This window comes from Talaromyces stipitatus, genomic scaffold (genome assembly GCF_000003125.1).
Source record: "Talaromyces stipitatus ATCC 10500 scf_1105507295523 genomic scaffold, whole genome shotgun sequence".
Classification (NCBI taxonomy): Eukaryota; Fungi; Ascomycota; class Eurotiomycetes; order Eurotiales; family Trichocomaceae; genus Talaromyces; species Talaromyces stipitatus.
The window spans coordinates 5,519,384-5,540,369 of record NW_002990113.1 but is presented as its reverse complement, the minus strand read 5'-3'; the positions used below and the strand labels follow the sequence as shown (position 1 = coordinate 5,540,369).

General features: G+C 44.4%; 7 protein-coding genes across 7 annotated transcripts, besides 2 other annotated features; 5 read left to right on the top strand and 2 right to left on the bottom strand.

The window, feature by feature from the left end:
• Positions 1-1,165: 1,165 nt before the first annotated feature.
• TSTA_079860 (histone H3, putative) lies at positions 1,166-3,648 on the top strand (the record flags this gene model as incomplete). The annotated part of the gene is made up of 4 exons (XM_002341977.1): positions 1,166-1,307; positions 1,349-1,537; positions 1,587-1,676; positions 2,180-3,648. 4 exons carry the CDS (start codon positions 1,166-1,168, stop codon positions 3,622-3,624), a joined length of 1,866 nt encoding a protein of 621 aa, XP_002342018.1. The 3' UTR covers positions 3,625-3,648.
• Positions 2,020-3,456: a mobile genetic element.
• A 1,078-nt stretch (positions 3,649-4,726) lies between the features above and the next one.
• On the top strand, positions 4,727-8,143 carry TSTA_079850 (nitrate reductase, putative; the record flags this gene model as incomplete). The annotated part of the gene is made up of 5 exons (XM_002341976.1): positions 4,727-5,037; positions 5,105-6,517; positions 6,572-6,735; positions 6,786-7,174; positions 7,236-8,143. Exons 1-5 carry the CDS (start codon positions 4,753-4,755, stop codon positions 8,141-8,143), a joined length of 3,159 nt encoding a protein of 1,052 aa, XP_002342017.1. The 5' UTR covers positions 4,727-4,752.
• A 312-nt stretch (positions 8,144-8,455) lies between these two features.
• Positions 8,456-8,478: a sequence feature (AT_rich).
• A 1,546-nt stretch (positions 8,479-10,024) lies between these two features.
• On the top strand, positions 10,025-12,093 carry TSTA_079840 (hexose carrier protein, putative). The gene is made up of 5 exons (XM_002341975.1): positions 10,025-10,298; positions 10,379-10,642; positions 10,698-10,946; positions 10,996-11,299; positions 11,356-12,093. The coding sequence occupies exons 1-5, from the start codon at positions 10,101-10,103 to the stop codon at positions 11,934-11,936; spliced, it is 1,596 nt and encodes a 531-aa protein (XP_002342016.1). The 5' UTR covers positions 10,025-10,100; the 3' UTR covers positions 11,937-12,093.
• Positions 12,080-15,084, bottom strand: TSTA_079830 (arginine permease, putative; the record flags this gene model as incomplete). Its single annotated transcript, XM_002341974.1, has 18 exons — positions 12,080-12,310; positions 12,398-12,555; positions 12,622-12,675; positions 12,728-12,874; positions 12,980-13,235; positions 13,317-13,423; positions 13,480-13,534; positions 13,600-13,670; positions 13,734-13,769; positions 13,826-13,952; positions 14,028-14,093; positions 14,148-14,298; positions 14,403-14,518; positions 14,576-14,680; positions 14,742-14,769; positions 14,826-14,836; positions 14,892-15,011; positions 15,070-15,084. 18 exons carry the CDS (start codon positions 15,082-15,084, stop codon positions 12,080-12,082), a joined length of 1,854 nt encoding a protein of 617 aa, XP_002342015.1.
• Positions 15,085-15,522: 438 nt separating this feature from the next.
• Positions 15,523-16,940, top strand: TSTA_079820 (dihydrodipicolinate synthase, putative; the record flags this gene model as incomplete). The annotated part of the gene is made up of 8 exons (XM_002341973.1): positions 15,523-15,625; positions 15,683-15,703; positions 15,775-15,815; positions 15,868-16,016; positions 16,089-16,191; positions 16,253-16,365; positions 16,428-16,741; positions 16,801-16,940. The coding sequence occupies 8 exons, from the start codon at positions 15,523-15,525 to the stop codon at positions 16,938-16,940; spliced, it is 984 nt and encodes a 327-aa protein (XP_002342014.1).
• A 454-nt stretch (positions 16,941-17,394) lies between these two features.
• Positions 17,395-18,098, bottom strand: TSTA_079810 (uncharacterized protein; the record flags this gene model as incomplete). Its single annotated transcript, XM_002341972.1, has 3 exons — positions 17,395-17,811; positions 17,933-17,940; positions 17,975-18,098. The coding sequence occupies 3 exons, from the start codon at positions 18,096-18,098 to the stop codon at positions 17,395-17,397; spliced, it is 549 nt and encodes a 182-aa protein (XP_002342013.1).
• Positions 18,099-18,228: 130 nt separating this feature from the next.
• TSTA_079800 (alpha-ketoglutarate-dependent 2,4-dichlorophenoxyacetate dioxygenase, putative) lies at positions 18,229-19,641 on the top strand (the record flags this gene model as incomplete). Its single annotated transcript, XM_002341971.1, has 7 exons — positions 18,229-18,402; positions 18,452-18,624; positions 18,687-18,765; positions 18,819-18,982; positions 19,076-19,298; positions 19,360-19,415; positions 19,485-19,641. 7 exons carry the CDS (start codon positions 18,229-18,231, stop codon positions 19,639-19,641), a joined length of 1,026 nt encoding a protein of 341 aa, XP_002342012.1.
• Between the last annotated feature and the right edge of the window lie 1,345 nt (positions 19,642-20,986).

Sequence of the window (20,986 nt, the reverse complement as noted above, 5' to 3'; positions counted from 1 at the left end):
GATCGCACTGGGAGAATTTTCAATGTCATCATTCTCGCCTATCAAGTTGTCCTTCTCCAAGATGTCTTCCCAGTCATTGGAAACATCTAATTCGTGTGCATAGCGTTCCGTAAACCATTTAACACCTCGACCCTTCAAATATCTAAATAAAAATTAGTGATATTGCCTCAATATATCGCTCTATTAATGAGGGAAAAGATCATACCGATCATGTAGAACTTCCTCATAGAGTTGCTTTTCCATGTTTTGTTAATCAACATTACTAGCTTGTTGATAATTTGGAGTATTGACAAGCTTCTGCTTTGCTCGGTTGAACGCTTAATTATCATTGTGCTTTTCACGCTCAAGCTGTACATGTAGGGATCCTTTCTGCTCGAGGGCTTGTTTGCGTTGACATCCTCGAACGGTGTATATGTTATCTAAGAGTTCGGTCTCTGCCTTTCTCTTTCGACCAGCTATAGCTCCTGGAGCAGGGCCTCGTAGGCATGGTATCGCTTCAAATTATTACCTCATTAGTATCAGTAATTCAAAAGATAGAGGGCTTCTAGCTCCTTACCATTAGAAGAGTCCATTGTTAATATTGAGCTATTAAGAAGGAAAAGATTAATCATAAGAGATATTTTCTAGGAAGAGAAATCAAGTCAGTGGGTCAAAGATCAATATAGAAACTAAATTAGGAAATATAAACAAACCTAGATAGGTGTTACCTTCATATAAATCTTATACTAAATTGATCTTACTATCTTTTTGTTTGTACCAGCCTCTTTTTAGAATCTCAACTCGCGTAAGCTCACTTCCTCACTCTTTCCAATCAACAATCTCTCATTTCAATCCTACCTCACTTCAACCTTCAGCTTCGCCATAACCTCAACTTAATACGCTCATCTTAATCTCACTTTAACCTCAAATCTCTTATCCTATATTACCCTCACCTCTTTGTTCTTGCCTCTCACTTAAGGTAAGTGACTAACTGAAGCTAAGAACTCTTATATCAATATTTAAGACATAACTAATCGCTATAATAGATTGCTTCATAACTCATCTCTCACCAACACTCAATTTGAACCCTTGATTATAGCAAGTCAAAGTAAGTAAGTTGTTTACTAAACCTCTATTTCACTATTGAAGACCTTACTGATCACTACAATAGATCGCTTCAATAAAAATGGCTAGAACGAAAGTGTCAGCTAGAAAAATCGCCAAGAAAGGAGCAACAAAGACTCTACCTGGAGGAAGCAAACATCCTACGAGACGTGTTCCTATTCAGGGTACTACCAGACGAAGGTGTCCTCGCTATAAATGGGGCAGTAAGTTTATGATTGCTTCATTTGACTGATATCATTTTTAGCAACAGCTCTACGCGAAATCCGACGATACCAAAAATCTACCGATCTCATAATACCGAAACTGCCATTTCAAAGACTTGTGCGAGAAATCGCACAAGATATTTCTTTGACTGCAGATCTGAGATGGCAGTCATCGGCGATCTTAGCTCTTCAAGAAGCTGCTGAGGCATTTCTTGTCAAGGAGTTTGAAAGTAAGTCATTTTGTCTTAACGTTGAGTATCGGAACTAATTATATATCAGTGACAAACCTCTGCGCAGTACATGCCCATCGAGTTACTATTCAAGCTAAAGACATGGAGCTAGTGGACAGACTCCGAAGAATCATGACTGGTTCGGGATATAGATTTGAGAACAGGAAAGCTTGATTGCTTCATTTGATTGCTTCATTCCAAGATGCTTTTGTTTTTAGTTTAGATACCCAGATACGGAAATACCCAAATCAAATTTAAGGTTGCGTGGAAATTAAATATCGCTATTTGGTCATATACTTGTCGCGTCGCCTCCCCCCACCCTAGACCGGGTGGTGGTCGGCCCGGACTCAAGGGCCACCCGGACTCAAGGGCCAAAAATTTCAAAATCTCAACTTGGCATTTACAAACATCAAAACCAGAGCCAAAATGACCCCTAAATTATATAAAGAAGAGGAGGGTGTCAACACGAAAAAAAGCCGAATTTTAGCAAATTATCGCGTGAATATGGGGTGTCTCGCAAAAAACTGTCCCGTCGGTGGCATGGCTTACCCTCTCGCTCAACACGCCCACCTACGAGGCGCCTACTATCTCTAGATCAAGAAAAGGCACTTATTCTATGGATTGAGTATCTAGATAATATAGGTGCGCCTCCTACGAATCAGCAAATTGAAGAAAGTGCGAATTATTTGCTCGGCAAAGATTTCAGTGGTCCAGGAGAGGCCCCTCGTGCCGGAAAAAATTGGGTACACGATTTTATCAAGCGCCTGCCAAAACAATATGTACGAATCGTTCAAAAACCTCAAGAAAAGGAACGTACCGTTGCAGAGCATTATGGTGAGGTTGAGCGCTGGTTTATTGCCCTCGAGCTCGCTATACAACAATACAAAATTCGCCCTCAAAATCTGTGGAACTTCGACGAGACCGGATTCATTGTTGGACAAGGAAAAGATGAAGCGGTGGTAACAGCATATCCAAAAACATCAAAAAGGGTATCTAGCCTGTCCTCTCGAGAATCAATTACTGTCATTGAGGGTATAAATGCCGAAGGAAAGATTATACCACCTTTATTGATTCCAAAAGGCAAGGTCCATTTGGAGGAATGGTACCGGCATATAAAAGATGACGACTGGCTAGTTGCACCTGCTTCGAATGGATTTATCACAGATGAGATCGCATTCGAATGGCTTCAACACTTTGACCACTTCTCTAGGCCCGGGGCCTTCCCGGATTGGCGGTTACTTCTTATGGATAATCATACAACTCATCTTACTATACAGTTCGTGCAATATTGTGAAATTTGGCACATTCGCCCATTCCGATTTCCGCCTCATTCTACGCATTTTTTACAACCGCTCGATGGAGTGCCATTTCAGCAATATAAACATGTTCATGGACGGGTTGTGAACAAGATTGCACGCTTGGGTGGCTTCGATTTTGATAAAAACGACTTTTTTGAAGAATTACGCGATATCCGGATAAAGACATTTACCACACGAACGATTCGGCACGGCTGGAGAGAGCGAGGAATTTGGCCTCTTAATCCTCGGCTTATACTTGATATGATGCTTCAGCCAGAGGAAGCATTTGAAGCACTTGTTGCTGAAGGGGATGCACTAAAAATATATGGCGAGGCGGATGACACTATTCCCAGCTCACCAACTACAAAATCAATATCTCCACCATCAACGGCCGTAAAACTACGTCGCTATGTCAATAAGATTGAAAAATCGATTGACGGTATAAAGGATATTCTTGACGAAGTAAGCCCGGGCCTTTCACGCCGTATAAAAGTGGTTAATCAAGGGAGTCTCACCTTGGCCGAATTAGGCGATCTACACCGTGAGAGCTTTGCCAAGGTTCGTGATATAGCAACGCGCAAGAATCAAAAAACTACAAAGCGCCAAGTCAAAGCGAGTGGTGCACTCTATGTAAAAGATGCGAATCACCTCATAAAACGCCGTCATGATGGGGATTTGTTGAAAATCTATAAGAGCCATGTCGTTGGCGTGCCGCAGCCGATGGAAGAAGTGGCTTCAACAGAGCCTCAAAACAGCGGGTTTTTCTTTGATACTCAGGGAGATAGGTGAACAATGCTTGTATTTAACACCTGTCTAGTTTTTATATGCAATTTATATGGCGTTGGTGGACTGTAAAACATTTTACATGAGACTTCATATTTTTTGGCCCTTGAGTCCGGGCCGACCACCACCCGGTCTAGGGTGGGGGGAGGCGACGCGACAAGTATAATTATTCTTCTGTATCTCGTATTAGGCACGTATGCGTTTTGATGATTTGGTATTTTTTAATTAAGTGGAATATTCGGGATTTAGTCCGCCGTAATACCGGGAAGTCGAGTGAACCGGAAATGCAGATGGGACGAAATAAGTTAAAACTACGAATTGGCAAGCTTCGTCGTTTCTGTTTCTACGAGGTGCATAAAACACAATTAGGACGGGCGAGAGCTCTCGACTCAGGTTACTAGCAGCAAATGGATTTTGTCTTTGCGGTCGATCCGAAATTTTCGCGCCAGTGCCTATATCGGTTCTTTGATGACTCGCTCTCGATTCTTTCCTCCAAACCTTTGACGTTAATACGTTCTTGATTCGCAATCGCTTTTCCAGCTAAACCCCTTGCGCCTCTTAGAAGGGGCTTATTCCACTGATAGAGACAGAGGAATACGGCTGCAGTAGATATTCAAATGACCACTGATAATCCACGTGGCTTCGAAAGAATCAGGTATCCTACTTGAGCATCACCCAGAAATTAAATGCAGACCTCGCTTTGTATTCTTGCTAATACGAGCAATATCAACAAGGCGTAGATAGAATATGGTTCCAGGATTATGCCATAATTCAAAATTTCCACACAGGTATTGATTTGTTTTGGTGGTTCTTAGACCTGTTACTTTCAAATACTCTCAGCAACCCCTGTCTTCTTGTACTGTATCCCGCTTGCAAGAATGACCACACGTGTATAACGAAGTAGTAATCATCCAAAATGCTTCTGTTATTATTCAAATACTGTGAATATAAGGAAAGAAGTCTCTCGACTTAACTCCGCGGATATTGCAACAACATGACGTAGTACATTCTGTAGCTTTATCTGACCGAGAGTATGACCTGGGTGATCCTGGGATAGCATAACACAATCCAAATAAGTGTCCGGGTGGCCACTTGATATTTCCTCTATATCTATTATGCGAGACAGCGTCCGATATGCCTACAACACCGCACTACACGCGCCCTAATCGCAGTCATGGAGGTGCCTCCGCAGAAGAGATTCAAGACGAACCAGACTGGACCAAGTCCCACAAGCACCGAATTGGTTTTCGTGAGCACAGTACCGAACGGCATACAGGGTATACACATGCTGGGGATGACTGGATTAGCTCCGAGGAGCGGGACTTCTTAGCCCAAGCCAGGAAAGAAGCCGAAGAGCTTGAGGAAGAAATTGGTCAAAAGGACTTGGTCAATGTTCGAGAATTTATGACCAAGCAAGAGGTCTGTTCTGGATAATTCAATGAGGCAATTGAGTCTTGATGATCTTCTGACACCGGGATTATCCTAGGACTATCATCTCAGATTTCGCGAGGATCACCCTCCGGGGTGGCGCTATGTACTTCATACTACAGAGGATTTCATAAAGTATCAACAGGACTGGCCGATAAATATCAAGAGACGTGGGATGGAGGTAGAAGATAAACAAAAGACAGACCAAGAGAAGACTGACAACCAGAAGCCTCAGAAAGAGCACGAATGGCGCAGAAGTCGAGGCGAGAACGAAACACATCATCCTGCACATGCGACCGATCAGAATAAATCTGATGCTAATGGTCCAGAAAGGGACGAAAATGGTGAAGAGAAAAATGATTTACAAGACAAGTATTCGCCGCAGGAGTTATCCCTTCTATCTCTTCTGCAGTCGGAGAGCGAGAACATCAAGACGCTGGAGGAGAACGACGGCAAAGTCACCTCTCCAGTTGTTCAGACCCAATTCCAGCACATGTCTATTGACGAAGCCGATCAATCCACTCCTGACAACTGGATTCCACGGTCACCTCACCTCATCCGTCTGACAGGCAAGCATCCTCTCAATGGGGAATCTGATATAGAAGCACTTTTCAATGCCGGCCTCATCACACCTAATGAACTGCATTACGTGCGTAATCACGGATATGTGCCCCATCTGTTGTGGGAGACTCACAGCATTGATATCGATAATGGACTGATGGATTTATCGATGGACGACCTGGCTAATGAATTTGACGCTATTAACATTGCAGTAGTTTTAGTCTGTGACGGGAATCGAAGAAAAGAGCTTAACATGATTAGACAAACCAAAGGGTTCAATATTGGGCCTGGAGCTATGAGCTGTGCGTTTTGGAAAGGTCCCCTCGTACGGGACGTACTTCTCGCGGCTGGTATCGAAGATTATGATCCATACCACGAGCCGCGTCGACGCTGGGTCAATTTTGAGGGCGCTGATGAACCCAGCGAAGGCAAATACGCCACGTCTATTCCATTCGCATATGTAATGGACCCCGAGAACGATGTTATCCTGGCATATGAGATGAATAACGTGCGATTGCCACCAGATCACGGCTATCCTGTACGTTTGATGGTTCCCGGCTACATCGGTGGTCGTTGCGTTAAATGGCTTCATAGAATCTGGATCTCCGACACGGAGAATAACAGCCATTACCATATTTGGGATAATAGAGTACTTCCTAGCTTTATTCGAGACAAAGACTCGGAGTTCGCGCACGCCATGTTCAATCATCCGAGCACGGCTTGTAACGAACAAAATCTCGATTCTATCATCGTCAAGCCCGCACAAGGCGAGACAATCCGATTATCAGATGTGAACACGAACAAGCTTTATCGAATAGAAGGCATAGCACATGCCGGTGGTGGCCACGAAGTCCAGAGGGTTGAGGTCAGTCTCGATGATGGGGAGACTTGGTTGTATTGTGTTCGCAATGTAAGTTTTCGCGTGCTCAATTCCTACCACACTTCATTCTTAGCCTCTGCCCAGTTCCCTAAATATCCCGTCCGCCACGGGAACAAATTCTGGACATGGATTTACTGGCATGTTGATGTTGGATTGACGCACCTTGTTCGAGCTCAAAGTATTATCGTTCGCTGCTTCGATGTATTTAAAAACACCCAGCCGAAGGAACCTTCATGGAATATCATGGGGTAAGACAAAACTCGCTGTGATAGTAGTTATTTCTACTAAATACTTGCAGGATGATGAACAATTGTTGGTACATAGTCCGCCTAGAGATCCGAAACGACAATGAGGATAACGGCACTGTACTGTTCTTTAGACATCCATGCGAGCCAGGGACAGGAACAGGGGGTTGGATGCAGCCTTCGGCGGAGAGTTTCATCGAGTATATAAAACACGAGGTAGCATATCCCCAAAAACAGTTTACTCGTGAAGAGATTGAAAAACATCATAAGGAAGATGACTGCTGGATTGTCATCAATGGTAAAGTCTATGATGCGACGAGTGTTCTTAACTGGCATCCTGGTGGGAAGGCACCTATCATGGCACATGCTGGTAGAGCACATGCCGATACGACGGAAGAGTTTGAGAGCATCCATGATGACTATGCGGAGCAGAAACTTAGCGGTAACAAACATATGGGAGTCTTTTGGTTGCTAGAATACTTTAGCTGACTGACTACATATAGAATGCGTTCTCGGTATCGTCACCGACAAGACGATGGGATTTATCAAGAGGCAGGCTGAGGATGCGGCTAAAGAAAGAATACAGTCTTTTGCTGAGAGCTCGGGTATTGTCTTAAATCCTCACCGGTGGAATTCTGTTTGTTTCAAGGGAAAGGAGGAAGTTTCGGAGGACACTCGACGATACACCTTTTCACTACCAGACGGCATGAAAAAGGTTGGTGTGGCAACCTGCCAACATCTTCAACTTGGGTTTCATTTCAGTGACAGGCTTGTCATCAGGCCATACACACCCACACGACCGGTCTTCCATAGTGAGGAAGACGGCACATTTGACCTTGTGGTCAAGACATATTTCCCGGATCAGTTGCAACCAGGAGGCACAGTTAGTAATATCCTTGACTGCCTACGCCCTGGTGAGGAGATAGAAGTCAAGGGTCCTACGGGAGAGATCAAGTATAACGGTCAAGGCACATTTACCATTGACGACAAGGAATACTGCTTTCGTAATATCAGCCTTGTTCTTGGAGGTTCCGGCATCACGCCCGGGTATCAGCTCATTTCACGAATTCTCCGCGCTAAAGACCAGGGAGAGGAAGAGGACAAGACAAATATCAAGGTCATCAATGCAAACAAAGCTCAAGATGATATTCTATTAAGGGACGACCTTGATCGATTCGCAAGGGATCATCCGGATCAATTCAAGATTGCGCATGTTCTTTCACGTCCGGAGGCCGATTGGGCAGGGATAAGAGGCCATGTGTCAAAGGAAATCTTACAGGAGCATGCTTTTGAACCGGAGGATACGAATGTCGCTCTACTCTGCGGTCCTCCAGCCATGATCCAGAAGGCAGTGCTTCCAGCCCTTAAAGAGATTGGCTATAAGGAGGGCGATAATCTGTTCGGCTTTTAATTGTTCTGACTGGGCAATCAGAAAAAGGCGATTTCTATGAAAATTGTAATAAACGCGGAGAAGAAATATATGGCAGTCAAACGCGGAGATCAGTCATGGACAGATGAAAGAAATTCCGTCGAGGAAGGACATTCAGCATATTCTAAATTAGTTACATATCAGCTGCATCGCAGACCTTAGGTGGTGAGCTGTATGCCACAAATCTTTCCAAGGATGAGTAGTTTGAGTCGGATGTTGGGATTCCTGTCAAGTAGCGTTAGCATTTGAAATTACAATTTCATGTAATTACATGAAAAAATAGTCATCCTGTTGTAATTATTTTTTTTTTAATTTAAGTTTACTAAGTCATGTTATAAAACAAAAGTTACGTAATTACGCCAACACTACGGAGTACTCCGTACTGTCAAGCGAGACACTCCGCATTCTCACTCAGCTGTTGTTGCTGTGCCTGGAGAAATGCGGAGAACATGGACCAGTAGAGTTCTCCCTCCCATAGGCTATCTAAATTTTAGTGTATCCATAAGCTTAACTGAATGCAGAAGAATTTGCGTCGCATTTTACCGTGGTCATGGAGTCAAATCCCTGTTAGGCTATACTGCGTTGAGAATGGCGTTGTCTTTGATCCTTCACATGTCTGACACGTAGTTAAACACACATATGACAGCGTGGTCATGGACAATCTCTAGGGCTCTGCATCCTAGGTTGAAAATAATTAACTCCATCCGAATAATATAAACATTGTTGTTCGCTTAGTCAAAAGCAGCAGAAAAATCCCCAGTGTCTTTCGGGATAAAAAGCTCCGAATCATTACCCTAGTCCACAAACGGAGGAACGTGCCCCACCGTTAATTTCCACCAATAAAAATGCGTTTTTTGAAACCTCCAACATTATTTCCACTTTTTCCACGGCGAAAAAAAATCTGTCTTGGAAGTTTCAACGCTTTCCGTTTCCGGCCTGGCTTTACTTGCCTCAAATGGCATGATACTACGGCAAATTATTCCACGCATCATTGGCCCATCTTCACTCGAATTGAAATACACTCAACGCAAGGAACGCCAGTAGGATCTGTACCGATCTCGACCTTTAAATAAGCTACAATTTAGCCGTCCTCAGGATGCCACTACAGAACTCAAAAACGGCTTTTCATTGCTTTTATGGTTAAGAAGGTTTAGACTTGGTTCTCTTACTGACGAAGTGTCCAGGACGCCATCTGGACATCGCCAGAGGAGATAAGATGGAAGATGGCCCTGGTAATCCCTAGCGAGAGAAAATGCTGCCCGGCTTCAAGTGTCCGAACACCTGGTGCGTGACTACTCCAGATTCCGACGTGAAGAGCCTTACAACACACTTGAGATTGGAGAATTGAGTCGGTTGAGAGTCCCAATCCACCTAACCTCACCCACAACAAAGCAAAGAATACGACATAGCATAAGCAGCCCGCCTTGGTCATCTGGGGCTCCGCAATCCCCAATCATATTTTGCCCTCAAATTTGGAGAAACACATGACTTTTGTTAGTCAGAGAGGTTCCAGAGCCCCTGTAATTGGAACAGCTGAGATGAAACGGCCTAGGGTAGTTTTGTTAACCTGAAAAACCATGCCCTGACTCTTGAGCCGGCTTGTGTGGTTTCGGCTAATTAGATCCCATTGTAACCGCTCCATATTAACAAGGATTCCCTGTTTATCCGCTTATCCATTGGACAGCTACTGGCTCTGCTAAATAAGCTAGCTGCACATGGACCTTGATTTACGTACCGACGAGTTGATCCACGTATCACGCGTACCCCCGGAAAGAGATGCAACGTGCATGGATAGCTAGATGCGGAAATGTAAGGTAGTAGAGGATATAAGAATGGCAATGCCGCCTTTTATTCTTTTTCCCCGGGGGTCTTTTTTTTCTCGTTTAAGTCCCGCCGCATCGATAAGGTGACGCGAAAACCGAAAATATCGTCAGCCACCATGGATACAAAGGATGAGTTGCACCTGGACGATAAGCATGAGAAGGCAGATATCTTGCATTCCGAGGTCCTGGGAAATGCCGATCTCATGAATGATGCCTTCGACGGCGAGAACCGCGAGCACGAGATGGGCGTCTGGGAGGCTGCTAAGACTCATCCATGGGCATGCTTCTGGGCGTTCATCATGTGCTTTACAATTGTGAGTCTATATCTCTGCTCGTCTAATATCTGGACTTTGGGAGATTTGAGAGTGTGGACCAGTAACTGATGGTCGATCAGATCATGGAAGCTTTCGACATGTTCCTGAACGGTAATTTCGTCGCGCAAAAAGCTTTTCAGGCAAGATACGGTGTTCTCGTCGACCCAACCACGAATACTTATGCTATCCCAACACGATGGCAGAGTGCCCTTTTCCAATCCGGACAATGTGGTGCTTTTGTCGGAGTGTTTTTAGCCGGACCCATCACAAATCGTATCGGCTACCGGTGGACTACAATCTTGGGTCTGGTTCTTATGAACGCGACAATCTTTATTTCATTCTTCGTCAGTATTTCGGAGCTCCTTTCTTAGTCAAAGTGTCTTTAACATTTAAATCTAGGCCGACTCGCTCACTGTTCTTACGATTGGACAAGCTTTCGAAGGTGTTCCCTGGGGAATCTTTATTGCAAACTCCCCCGCCTATGCCAGTGAGGTCGTACCTCTTCCTCTCAGAAGTGCATGCACGGCTACTTTGCAAATGAGCTGGTCAATCGGCCAAATTATAGTTGCCGGTGCAACTTACGCGACAAATAAGAGAGATGATCAATGGGCTTGGAGACTACCTTTGGCTTTACAGTGGATCTTCCCTGTGAGTGTTCCCCATTCACAAGTCGTCCATACAAAACTGACCTGCCTAGACTCCTCTTCTGATACTTATATTTTTTGCTCCCGAGTCTCCTTGGTGGCTTATTCGTCGCGGACGCAAAGATGAAGCTCTGCGTTCGCTTGAGAGCCTAGGAGAGAAACCAGAAAATGCGCCCCAGGCACTTGCCATGATAGAGCGCACCGTTAAGATTGAAGAGCAGATGGGCGGTCGACCTACACTCCTCGACCTCGTCAAGGGTACAGATCTAAGGCGGACAATCATCACCTGCTTGATGTATGCATCGCAAAATTTCGCAGGTAACCTGATTGCCAATCAGGCCACTTTCTTCTTTGAACGTAAGTATCCCGCGTGACATCTTCTTAAGAGTATCACTGACTGATCCCCCGAATAGAGGCTCATATTAAACCCGACCGTGCTTTCCAACTTAATCTTGTCAACTCATGTCTTCAATTTGTCGCGAACATATGTTCTTGGTTTCTTAGTTCATGGTTCGGGCGTCGGACAATATACCTCTATGGCACAGCCGTGAATGTTACGTTACTCATGATCCTCGGTATTGTCGCCTCAATTCCACAGAATGATTCGACGAACCTCGCACAAGCCTCTCTAGCTATCCTCATTTCATTCGTTTTCGCTGGTGCAATGGGACCAATCTCATACACTATCATTTCGGAGACATCTTCAGTCCGTCTGCGTGCTCTGAGTACCGGTGTCGGTCGTGCCGCCTACTACGTCGCGGAAATTCCTATGATCTACCTGGCCTCAAAAATGCTCAACACTACCGACTGGGACATGGCGGGCAAATGTGGCTACGTTTGGGGAGGTACCGCCATCGTCTGTTGGATAATGGCCTATTTCTTCCTTCCTGAGCTCAAGAACCGCTCTTATCGTGAAGCCGACATTTTGTTCAATCGCAAAGTTCCTGCCAGGAAGTTCAAGTCAACTGTTATTGATGTTAGGGAGAACGAGTAAAGTATTCCTGTGGAGAGGGTGGATCTGATAGGGGGTGTTGGCATCAATAACAAAGACATTTTACATTAAGGCAATCAGTATCCGAAAGGATTGCCTTATTCTCAATTTATACATGTATCGTATATAGTTCACTATGGACAGTACTACATGTGTATCTTCAAGTGAAGTCTCGTTCTTAAAGTGGGCATAGCCAAAGTATTAACTAAAGGTAGAAAATCGAAGAAAGCTAAAGCTGTTCTGCCAAGGCTTGGGGCATCGTAGCCAGCCAACACCAACATGGGTTTCGAAGTTGGTAAACTTGATAGCATTTCAGCAGTCTCATTTGTCAAACTATGTCTTCGAGTTCCGAGACTCAGAACATCATCAGATCCTCTCTAATATCTTTTTCCACAGAGTCTGAGAATGTGTCTATAAGCGCATCAATGTGGAATAGATGAAATCAAAACCCTTTTAGATCTTACCTCCTCTGGAATATCCACAGACGAGCCACTGACAAAGTCCATATCTACATATTTGATGATTTTAGACTTGTTCCACAACTTGTAAGCAAAGAAAAGCACTGCGAAGAACGGTATGGGGAAGTAAGTCGTGATAAAAGAAGATGTGTCGAATTTGTGGACTGCAAAACAAACAGGTCAATACATAGGACTCCAGTCTGTACGGTAGAAATAAGATCATAGCTCACTAAAAGATCCGAAACCACCAAAGATTATCACCATGATGCATATGAACATGCCATCTGAACTCTTTGTAAGCATTATTGGCATTTCATACATTTAACGAGTACTCACAGTATGAGAGATAGGGCTGGAGAGGCGCCCGGTAGGCAAGAGTCTTTCGATCGATTCCATGGATTTTAAGTCCGTTATGCCACCGAATACTTGTCCAGAGAATGCACGTCCATGATATCATGCCACAAATTGCTGTCATATTTGAGACTATTTTGGATCAAGTCAGCACTTATTGTTTCCTGTAAAAAACGTCGAGGTGATGGTATATTCCATATATTTGGGGACTCTGCAAGTACCCAGGAAATGTCTTACAGTAGCCGAATGCAGTGCCTGCTTTACCCTTGGATGCTGCCATGAAAGACAATAATGAAAAGGCCCCACAGAAGATAACACTGACCCATGGGAGACCATCTCTCCGAGTTTTCAAGAAAATCTTCGGGGCATGACCACGGGCAGCAAGGCCGTAAAGAGTCCGGGATGAAACGAAAAGATCAGCACATCCAGACGACCAGGCGCTGGTGAGGATGGCTGCATTGATAATAGATGGTAAAGCTGGTATCCCGGCATTCTATGCTCGTTAGGCTGCACTCTTCGAATCCCTTTCATATTGCAAGAAAGCACTGAACAGAGAATGACACAGGAAACTTACTTTGATAGCGATCACAAATGGGCTCTTTGCTGCAGTAGAAGAGAGATCAAGAGAAGGGTCTGATGGAGAGACTAATAGCCCAATCACGAAAGCGCTGCAAACGTAGACTACCGAGGGCGACGATGTTAGCAAGAAAAAATAGCAGTGCAGACACTCAACTTACATAACACAAGCCGTATCCAGACTGCTTTGATGGCACGGGGCACGTTCTTCTGGGGCTATGAACAATACAGACTTTCATCAGCATTATGCATAACTTCGCTTCAGCAAAGAGATCACTCACGTTCGCCGTTTCTGCGGATGCAATAGCCGTGATCTCGGTTCCAATAAAGGCAAATGCAGCTTGGATAAGAACTATGCAATTTAATTTAGTAGGCACCATCAATTATAGCATTTTAAATGTTTCGGCTCGCATACCGCTGAAGAATCCAAGGAAACGACCCTTGGCCCCCTCTGATTCATGTTAGCTTTCTAACACAGAAACTAGTCTCTAGTCAAGGCCGGATTACCAATTCCTTCATACTGTACAAACCCTCCGGTTTGATTCCAGTATCGGAACCCAATCGCTTCATGATTAGGACCCCCGCCGGCAGTGATGATAATACCAGTGATGATGAGGCCAATGATTGTTATGACCTAACAAAGGAATATCTCGTTAGGGTAGAGCATTCGGAGGACTCGCAAACTATACATATGTAGAGTGAACCTTACCTTGATTGAACAAAACCAGAACTCCATCTCCCCAAAGACTCGTGTCCCAGCTGCGTTAACCGCCCACTGTAGACGTGCTCAGTTACACTTCTGAATTGATGAATGTCTTTGTGAACACACCACTACTAGAAGCATCAGAGCTACCCACAATGCATTGTTGCAAATACCGGCCGTGCAAGTTGAATTGACATCTCCTGCGGGAGTCCAGTATGAGACAAGAACAGCGGCTGCTGAAATCTCCGCTGGAAGTACAACTGCATGATTTGAGTATCTCTCGAAGGTATAAAAGTTCGCATCCAACGCAGACTTACTTATATAACTTTTTCCCAGGTCAAGTTAGCATGGGATCACAAAGTAGTGACGAGAAATACTAACTTGTACCAATAAAGAATTCCCATAGCAAAGCCCAGTTCCCGAGATACGAAGCGATCAGCAAGAGCGAATTGACCGCCAGGTATAGGGAATTGTGACACCATTTCGCCCAATGCGACCTGAAATCCTTGTTATCATTCCCATGGTTGCGCAGCAATGTTGAGGAACAAACTGACCATGACCGAAAAGAGCAGAGAGGCCATGATGCAGTAAGCAATGAGAAGACCTGCAGGACCTCCATTCTCCAAATTACCTCCTGTGCCTAGAAAGAGACCGGTACCCTGATTAAAGTTAGAATTCCACAAACGGATATGCATGCAAAGAAGAGGGAATATAACTGACAATCACACCACCAATTGTAATCATTTGCCTTCATAGATGCGTTAGACTTATGGGATGAGACTGATCGTAACTCTTAATACTCACATATGACGAGGCTAAAAGTTCATGTTAGCCTGGCCTATTCGTACTACACCCTAGTACTTTTCTTACCTTCAGCTTTCTCTGCAGACTATGATCATTAGCCGATACAACGTCGACATTGTAGGTCTCCTTCACAGTGCCCGTGGAAACCGGAGTCTCTTCAACATTGCCAGCTGCAGTTTCGCTTCTCTGCTAATATCTACTTATCAGCCTCATCTGCAAAGGGACATTCATATTGGTCTTTTACCTTTTCGTAGATCATGATTGCTGCTCAGTGAAACCCTCTGGCCACAAACTATCCTGAACGATGAGCAGGGTATTTGGAGCTCTCAGTGTATTTAAGTCATCCTTGGGCACTTTCAGGCTCTTGCGCGTGTCTCCCTTTTGATTGTAAGCTCATTGAATACCGATAAGCTCTAAACTCAATAACATGCAAAAAGCGGGCCCGATACTTGCTGTCGTGATAACAGCAACGATGCGCGGCTCAATCGGCCAGCGTCCCGTTCCTTATCTTTGCCCTAAGCACAGTCGGCGGGGAACCCGACAATGCAGACACAACGAACAGAATGATTCCTGTCTTTCGATATGAAAGATCATCCAAACGATAACATGAAATCCCAACTCTCATCCATATCTACCTGACAGATTACAGTCCAGATAAAAGTCACTGTGAAGGGAAGCGAGAGAAAAGTGTATCACAATGGTCCAACGAGCCCTCCGTCCAGGGGTATATGTGCCTCTTCCCACTTTTTTTGACGAGAATCAAGAAATAGACTATTTCAGCTACAAGGAACATTTGCTGAGTATGATTTTACTCCTTGTCGCTAAATAAATAATTACATATGCTAATCGTAACGCAGACCTGGCCACCAAGGGGATGGGTGCGTATTCGATAGTGTGAAAAATATATAAATATCCATTTACTTACGTTCAATATTCCGGGAAACTCCAGTTCCTGTGTGCGCAGGTTCGCTTGGAGAGGCAGTTCATCTGGTATGTAGGTGAGATACAGCTGCTATATTCCTAGGGGTCTAATAATGTATAGAGTTTTGATGAAAGGATAGCCCTAATCCAATTCATCAGAGTTACTCTGGATGAAGCCGATTTGACATCAACCCCTATTGTCGTTGGAGTTGGTGGTTTGAGTACGAGGGAGACAATAGAGCTTGCACGAGCAGCAGCAAAATCTGGGGCGTGAGATTCCTTTACTTCAATGTTTTCATATGGTGAAATTTAGCATGTGCATTTGGGCTTACTGTTTGATAGAGATGCTGGAATGGTAATTCCGCCTGCATATTATGCTGCGAGTCTCAGTGCCGATGCGCAGCAGGTCATTCAATATTATATCGATATATGTGAAGGGTCTCCAGTAAGCAGAAATGTCGGTAGCTTATCATGCAACAGCTGTTTCTGACTATGTATCAAAAAAGATACCGTTATTACTTTACAACTTTCCTACCAACGCAGGTGGACAGGATATGCCATCTGCCGTCATCAGCGAGATCATAAAGAAAGCACCGAACCTGTGCGGAGTAAAATTAACGTAGGTTTGGCTGCAGTGATCATTGTAGTCTTTACACCATGCTGATTCTTTTTGGATAACAGATGTGGGGATAGTATAGGGAAGCTTGTTCGACTTAATGCAGAGATCCAAGGCGATCCAAACATAAATGGAGCTCGGCCTTTCCCATTCCTACTTCTGGATGGATTAATCGCTGACTTAGCACCATGGGTGCAATGTGGCGGCCATGGGACTGTCAGCGGGATTCCAAACTTTGCTCCAACGGCCTCGACGAGACTCTGGGAATTACTGAATACCCACCCTCTAACACCGGAAGAAGCCACGGAATGTGCGAGACTGCAGGCCATTCTGTCAAATGCTGATGTTGTTGCTGTGCCAGGGGGAATTCGAGCTATGAGTGAGTGCAGTATTTTCAATTGAGTTTACTTCTTCTGTTCGCTAATCATTGAGCGATAGAGTACGCATTGCACAAAATGCATGGCTACGGGATGGCACCGCGAAAACCTTTGCTACCACTGAAGGAATCAGAGGGACAAGATTTCATGAACGCTCTGCGCGAACTGATTGACTTAGAGGCAGAGTATATCAGGAAATAATCTTGGAACATGACCATTAACCTATTGAAGCGTACTCGAGTCAGGGCTAGTTAGGGCTACCAATCAAATGCTTATATATTTTATCAAGATGAGAGACAAGAGATAAGAGGGGCTGAAAATGGATCCCCTTGAATTGAAGTAAAATGAATTAGATGGCTGTGAAATCGCAGGATGCATCATTGAAGAACAAAACTTCGAATTATGGGCGGTATGGAAAAAATAGTTTGTGGTGAATAATCGCCTAACAATGCCATAATCCTCTCACTGAAACTCAACTTAGGACTGAAATAGTTTATCCGTAGAAACGTCATTTTTTATAGACGATTTCAAAGTCATGAAAATCGAGGATCTCACGGTCGGTCATTATAGCTTAGGAGATAGTTTGCTCCGAAACGTGTGAATCCTTGTGTTGCATCAGCCATCTTCCAAGATACAACAGCGTAAAGATGTCAACTTACTTGTCTTCATCAGCTACTTCAAAAACCACGTCCTGTGCCCCCTTCCACAACACTAACTCTCCCAGTTCCCTCAAGTTTTCATTTCCTTCCTTCACTGTGAGGAAATGGTTCGCCGCAAGAGGCCCCATCTTGCTCGCAAATGAAACGCCTCCATAGCAAAAGAGGAATTCAGTCTCTGAAATTTTACCTGGATACAGCAAAATTTGCCCAGCTGATGGGTGGGAAGTGTGATTTTCATAAGAGACTTCAAAATAGATTTCACCCAATGGTATCCATAGTCCTTCTCCACTCCAACGGACATGGATGAGTTTCTGATGATAGGGAAGGAGGCTGCGAAACAATGCACTTGTTTTGGGGGCTTTCGACTCGAAGTGCCCAAGGAACTGATATGGCCCTGCCGCGATGAGGATGACCTGGGATTCAGTCATATCGATAGAAAGTATGTGGATAATGATTCCTGTACGGAGAGTGACTCGGTATAATTAATTTTATGGCTTGATACGCTCGATTCTCAGAAACCTACCCTTCTATTACATTCCTCACTAACCATTTTCCATCATTATTCATTCCTTCTACCCTGGTCCCTCTTTCCTAGCAACTTTTGTATCTCATAAAATCGGTTCTTATCACGCAGTGAGATACCATCGGAAGTTTCGGCAACGGCCCGCACGGCTTCACAGCCGTGATAGTCGTCGCTCATGGATACGCAAAGTTGATGAATTCATATAAGTTCAGGTTTATTAAGTGCGTAACTGTTATATCTGAAAAGTTGATCAATACGACAGCTGCACTTCTTTTTATGAGGTAAATATACCATGTCGTTAACTCATATGCATGTCCGAACATACGAGAGCATCGCTCCACCTCGGTCGGAAGCACAGAAACCTATGCAATATGGCAGCTTAACAGTGATACCCGTTCTTCGGAGCGAAGACTCGGTATTTGGCGCGGAGGTCTCTGGAGTGGATTGGAACAGATCGATTCCAGAGGCAACTGTGGCCCAGGTAACGTACATGAAATGTAACCACAGGACGTTTCTGATATCTCGCACAGCTAGTTGAGCTACAGGATAAATACGGCGTACTGATATTTCGAGAGACCGGCCTGGATAATGCCCGCCATATTGCATTTTCACAACAACTGGGAGCAGAATTAGAGGTCAATCCATTTTACTACGGTCGCGAGAACGATAGGCTCGGTGAGCCGTTACTATTTGACGTAGGGAAGTAGGTGTTATTGCCCCGGGGAAAACTCAAGGCAGAGGAAATGAAATAATAACAGACATTAGCATAGAAATGGACCGTACATTGGTGAAACCTGATAGTAGAAGATGGCACCACAGCCTAGGAAATGCTCTGTGGCACACGGTAATCAAGCGGAAGATCGAGTCCCTAAGTCTTGTGTTGCTGAGTCCAAACAGGATTCCTCGTATCACCAACGCCGCTCCAAGTATTCCATACTTCTCTCCCACGGAAATCCAGTCAAGGGAGGATCGTGGACACATTTTGCTGATACACGTCGAGCGTATGCTGACCTCCCTGATACGAAAAAGAAGGAGATTGAAGATTTGGTTGTGGAACATGAGTAAGAAAGAATGATCCTCTCCGTTCTTTGCAATGGTTCAATATCAGGATCGATAGCTACTTGGTATTGACTAACTGCACTCTTGACTTTCAGTTTATGGCACTCAAGAAAGCTTGCCTCGCCCATTGTATACGGGAATCCCCTGCCACATGAACTTGCTGCAAAACCACCAGCATATCACCGTCTCGTTCAAAAAGCACCTGATGGGCGTCAAACGTTATATCTCGCGGCTCATGCAAAGCTTATATTGGGTTGGTCATTTGAAGAGAGTCAAAAGTTGATATGGGAGCTGATTGACCACTGCACCCAGTCAGAGGTACTTGGGCTACTTTTTACTCCAGGTGCTGTTTATTCACTGATCAAATTTTTTATTTCAGTATGTATTCAGCATGGAATGGCTTTCCGGGGGTGATATGGTGTGGTGGGACAACAGGTAATGGCAGGTCTATCTCTACGAGCTTACTTGGCTGACCAATGTACCGCCGTCATGACGGTAATGTAGACAATCTATGCACCGCGCAAACCCGTACACTGAAACTATGACTGTCAGAGATGTACGACGATCTACCATCATTGATGACGGTCCAATGGCATATGGTGTGTCTATTGAAGATAGGAGGGCGATTGCCAGCAAAACTCCCAATGCAACAGACTTATAGACGTTTTTCAGTGGCGTTATTGTATAATCCTAGATAATAAGGCCCCTATTCTCCAGCTGGGACAGTATGCAGGCAGATGGCCACTGACTGCTTGTTTTGATACTTTTGATGGCGGCATTCATATCTTGAAAATGATGCCATGTTCACGTTGACATGTCTTTACAATAGTTGATACTACAATGCAAGGGCCTTTGCATACCTCTCGTCAAAATGTCGACATCATGCGATAGCCGTAGGGTATTGACGTCGCGCTTTTCAAGGAGCTTCCAACCCATGAGAAATGTCAGATTCAGGGTTTGTTCCGCAATCGCTCTATGCCGAATATTGTTTCGTGCAATCTGAAATGTGACTGATGAGTCCAATATGCTGTCAATGAAAGGACTATTACCCGTATGTAACTCGAGTAGAAATTGTGTGAGTAACGCATCCTACATTTTGTTTCTGGCTTCGATGGCCTGATATGATAAGGCCAAATTCCATTCAGCTCTTAGTACGTCGATCGGAGCAAGTGAAAACGCCGACGCTAAAGATTCAAGGATGTGATAACGGATATCTACTGCTGTTTCCCAATCTCCCCTTAACGGATGCTCAACACAGTTTCTTCGATTGTTTCAATCAATCGCAAGATGCAATCTCTGTCGGTCTTCATTGTAAGTAGCAGAAGAGCCCTGTTGCTTTCGTTATATGCCCATGTTGCGCGCCACATTTTCAGTGGAACAATATGGTCAGACTTATCCCAGGGAAGACTAATTATGATACTAGGGGGTTCATTGATTAACTTCTGCCAAAATATCTAAACTCTTCCCATGGACTCAGTCAAGTATACGCAATGTTCAACCCAGTACTTCACTGCATAGGACAGAAAGAAGAATTCTCCAGCGGGCTGCTTCTTGTCCTTGCCAGAATATGCTTCCATGAATGCACCCTTCCAGTCCAATGATGATGCATTAGTGGATGAAGATTACCGTCTCATGCTTTTCGGGTATAATTGAGCGAACTTTCTTGAAGCACTGCCTGGTCGCAGAGGAATGTTAACTGAAGCAGACACTGCATCAGAGCCACGTATATGCCATGGAGTCTGATAAGACGTAATTTCCTTCTGGAACACGCCCCAGCTTAAGTATGTGACGCATATGCCACCAATTAAGCAGCTTTCTTCCACGTTGCTGAAACGTATAGGAGTGTCAGAACTCTGCGACATATCTTGAGATAAGGGTTGCTTTTTAGCGGACGGGTGTACAAGGTGTACAGTCAGTGACTCCTCATCCATCTCAAGAAGGCTGCCGCAGGATGAAATTGTTTTCGTATGTCAGTAATGAACGTTATTTGGTCCATGGTGTCATTG

Excerpts from the sequence above, each read along its gene's own strand:
- TSTA_079840 (XM_002341975.1), top strand. The coding sequence starts at position 10,101 with ATGGATACAAAGGATGAGTTGCACCTGGACGATAAGCATGAGAAGGCA. Across the intron at positions 10,299-10,378 it reads TCATCATGTGCTTTACAATT|ATCATGGAAGCTTTCGACAT; the intron begins GTGAGTCTATAT and ends ATGGTCGATCAG. Across the intron at positions 10,947-10,995 it reads CTTTACAGTGGATCTTCCCT|ACTCCTCTTCTGATACTTAT; the intron begins GTGAGTGTTCCC and ends TGACCTGCCTAG.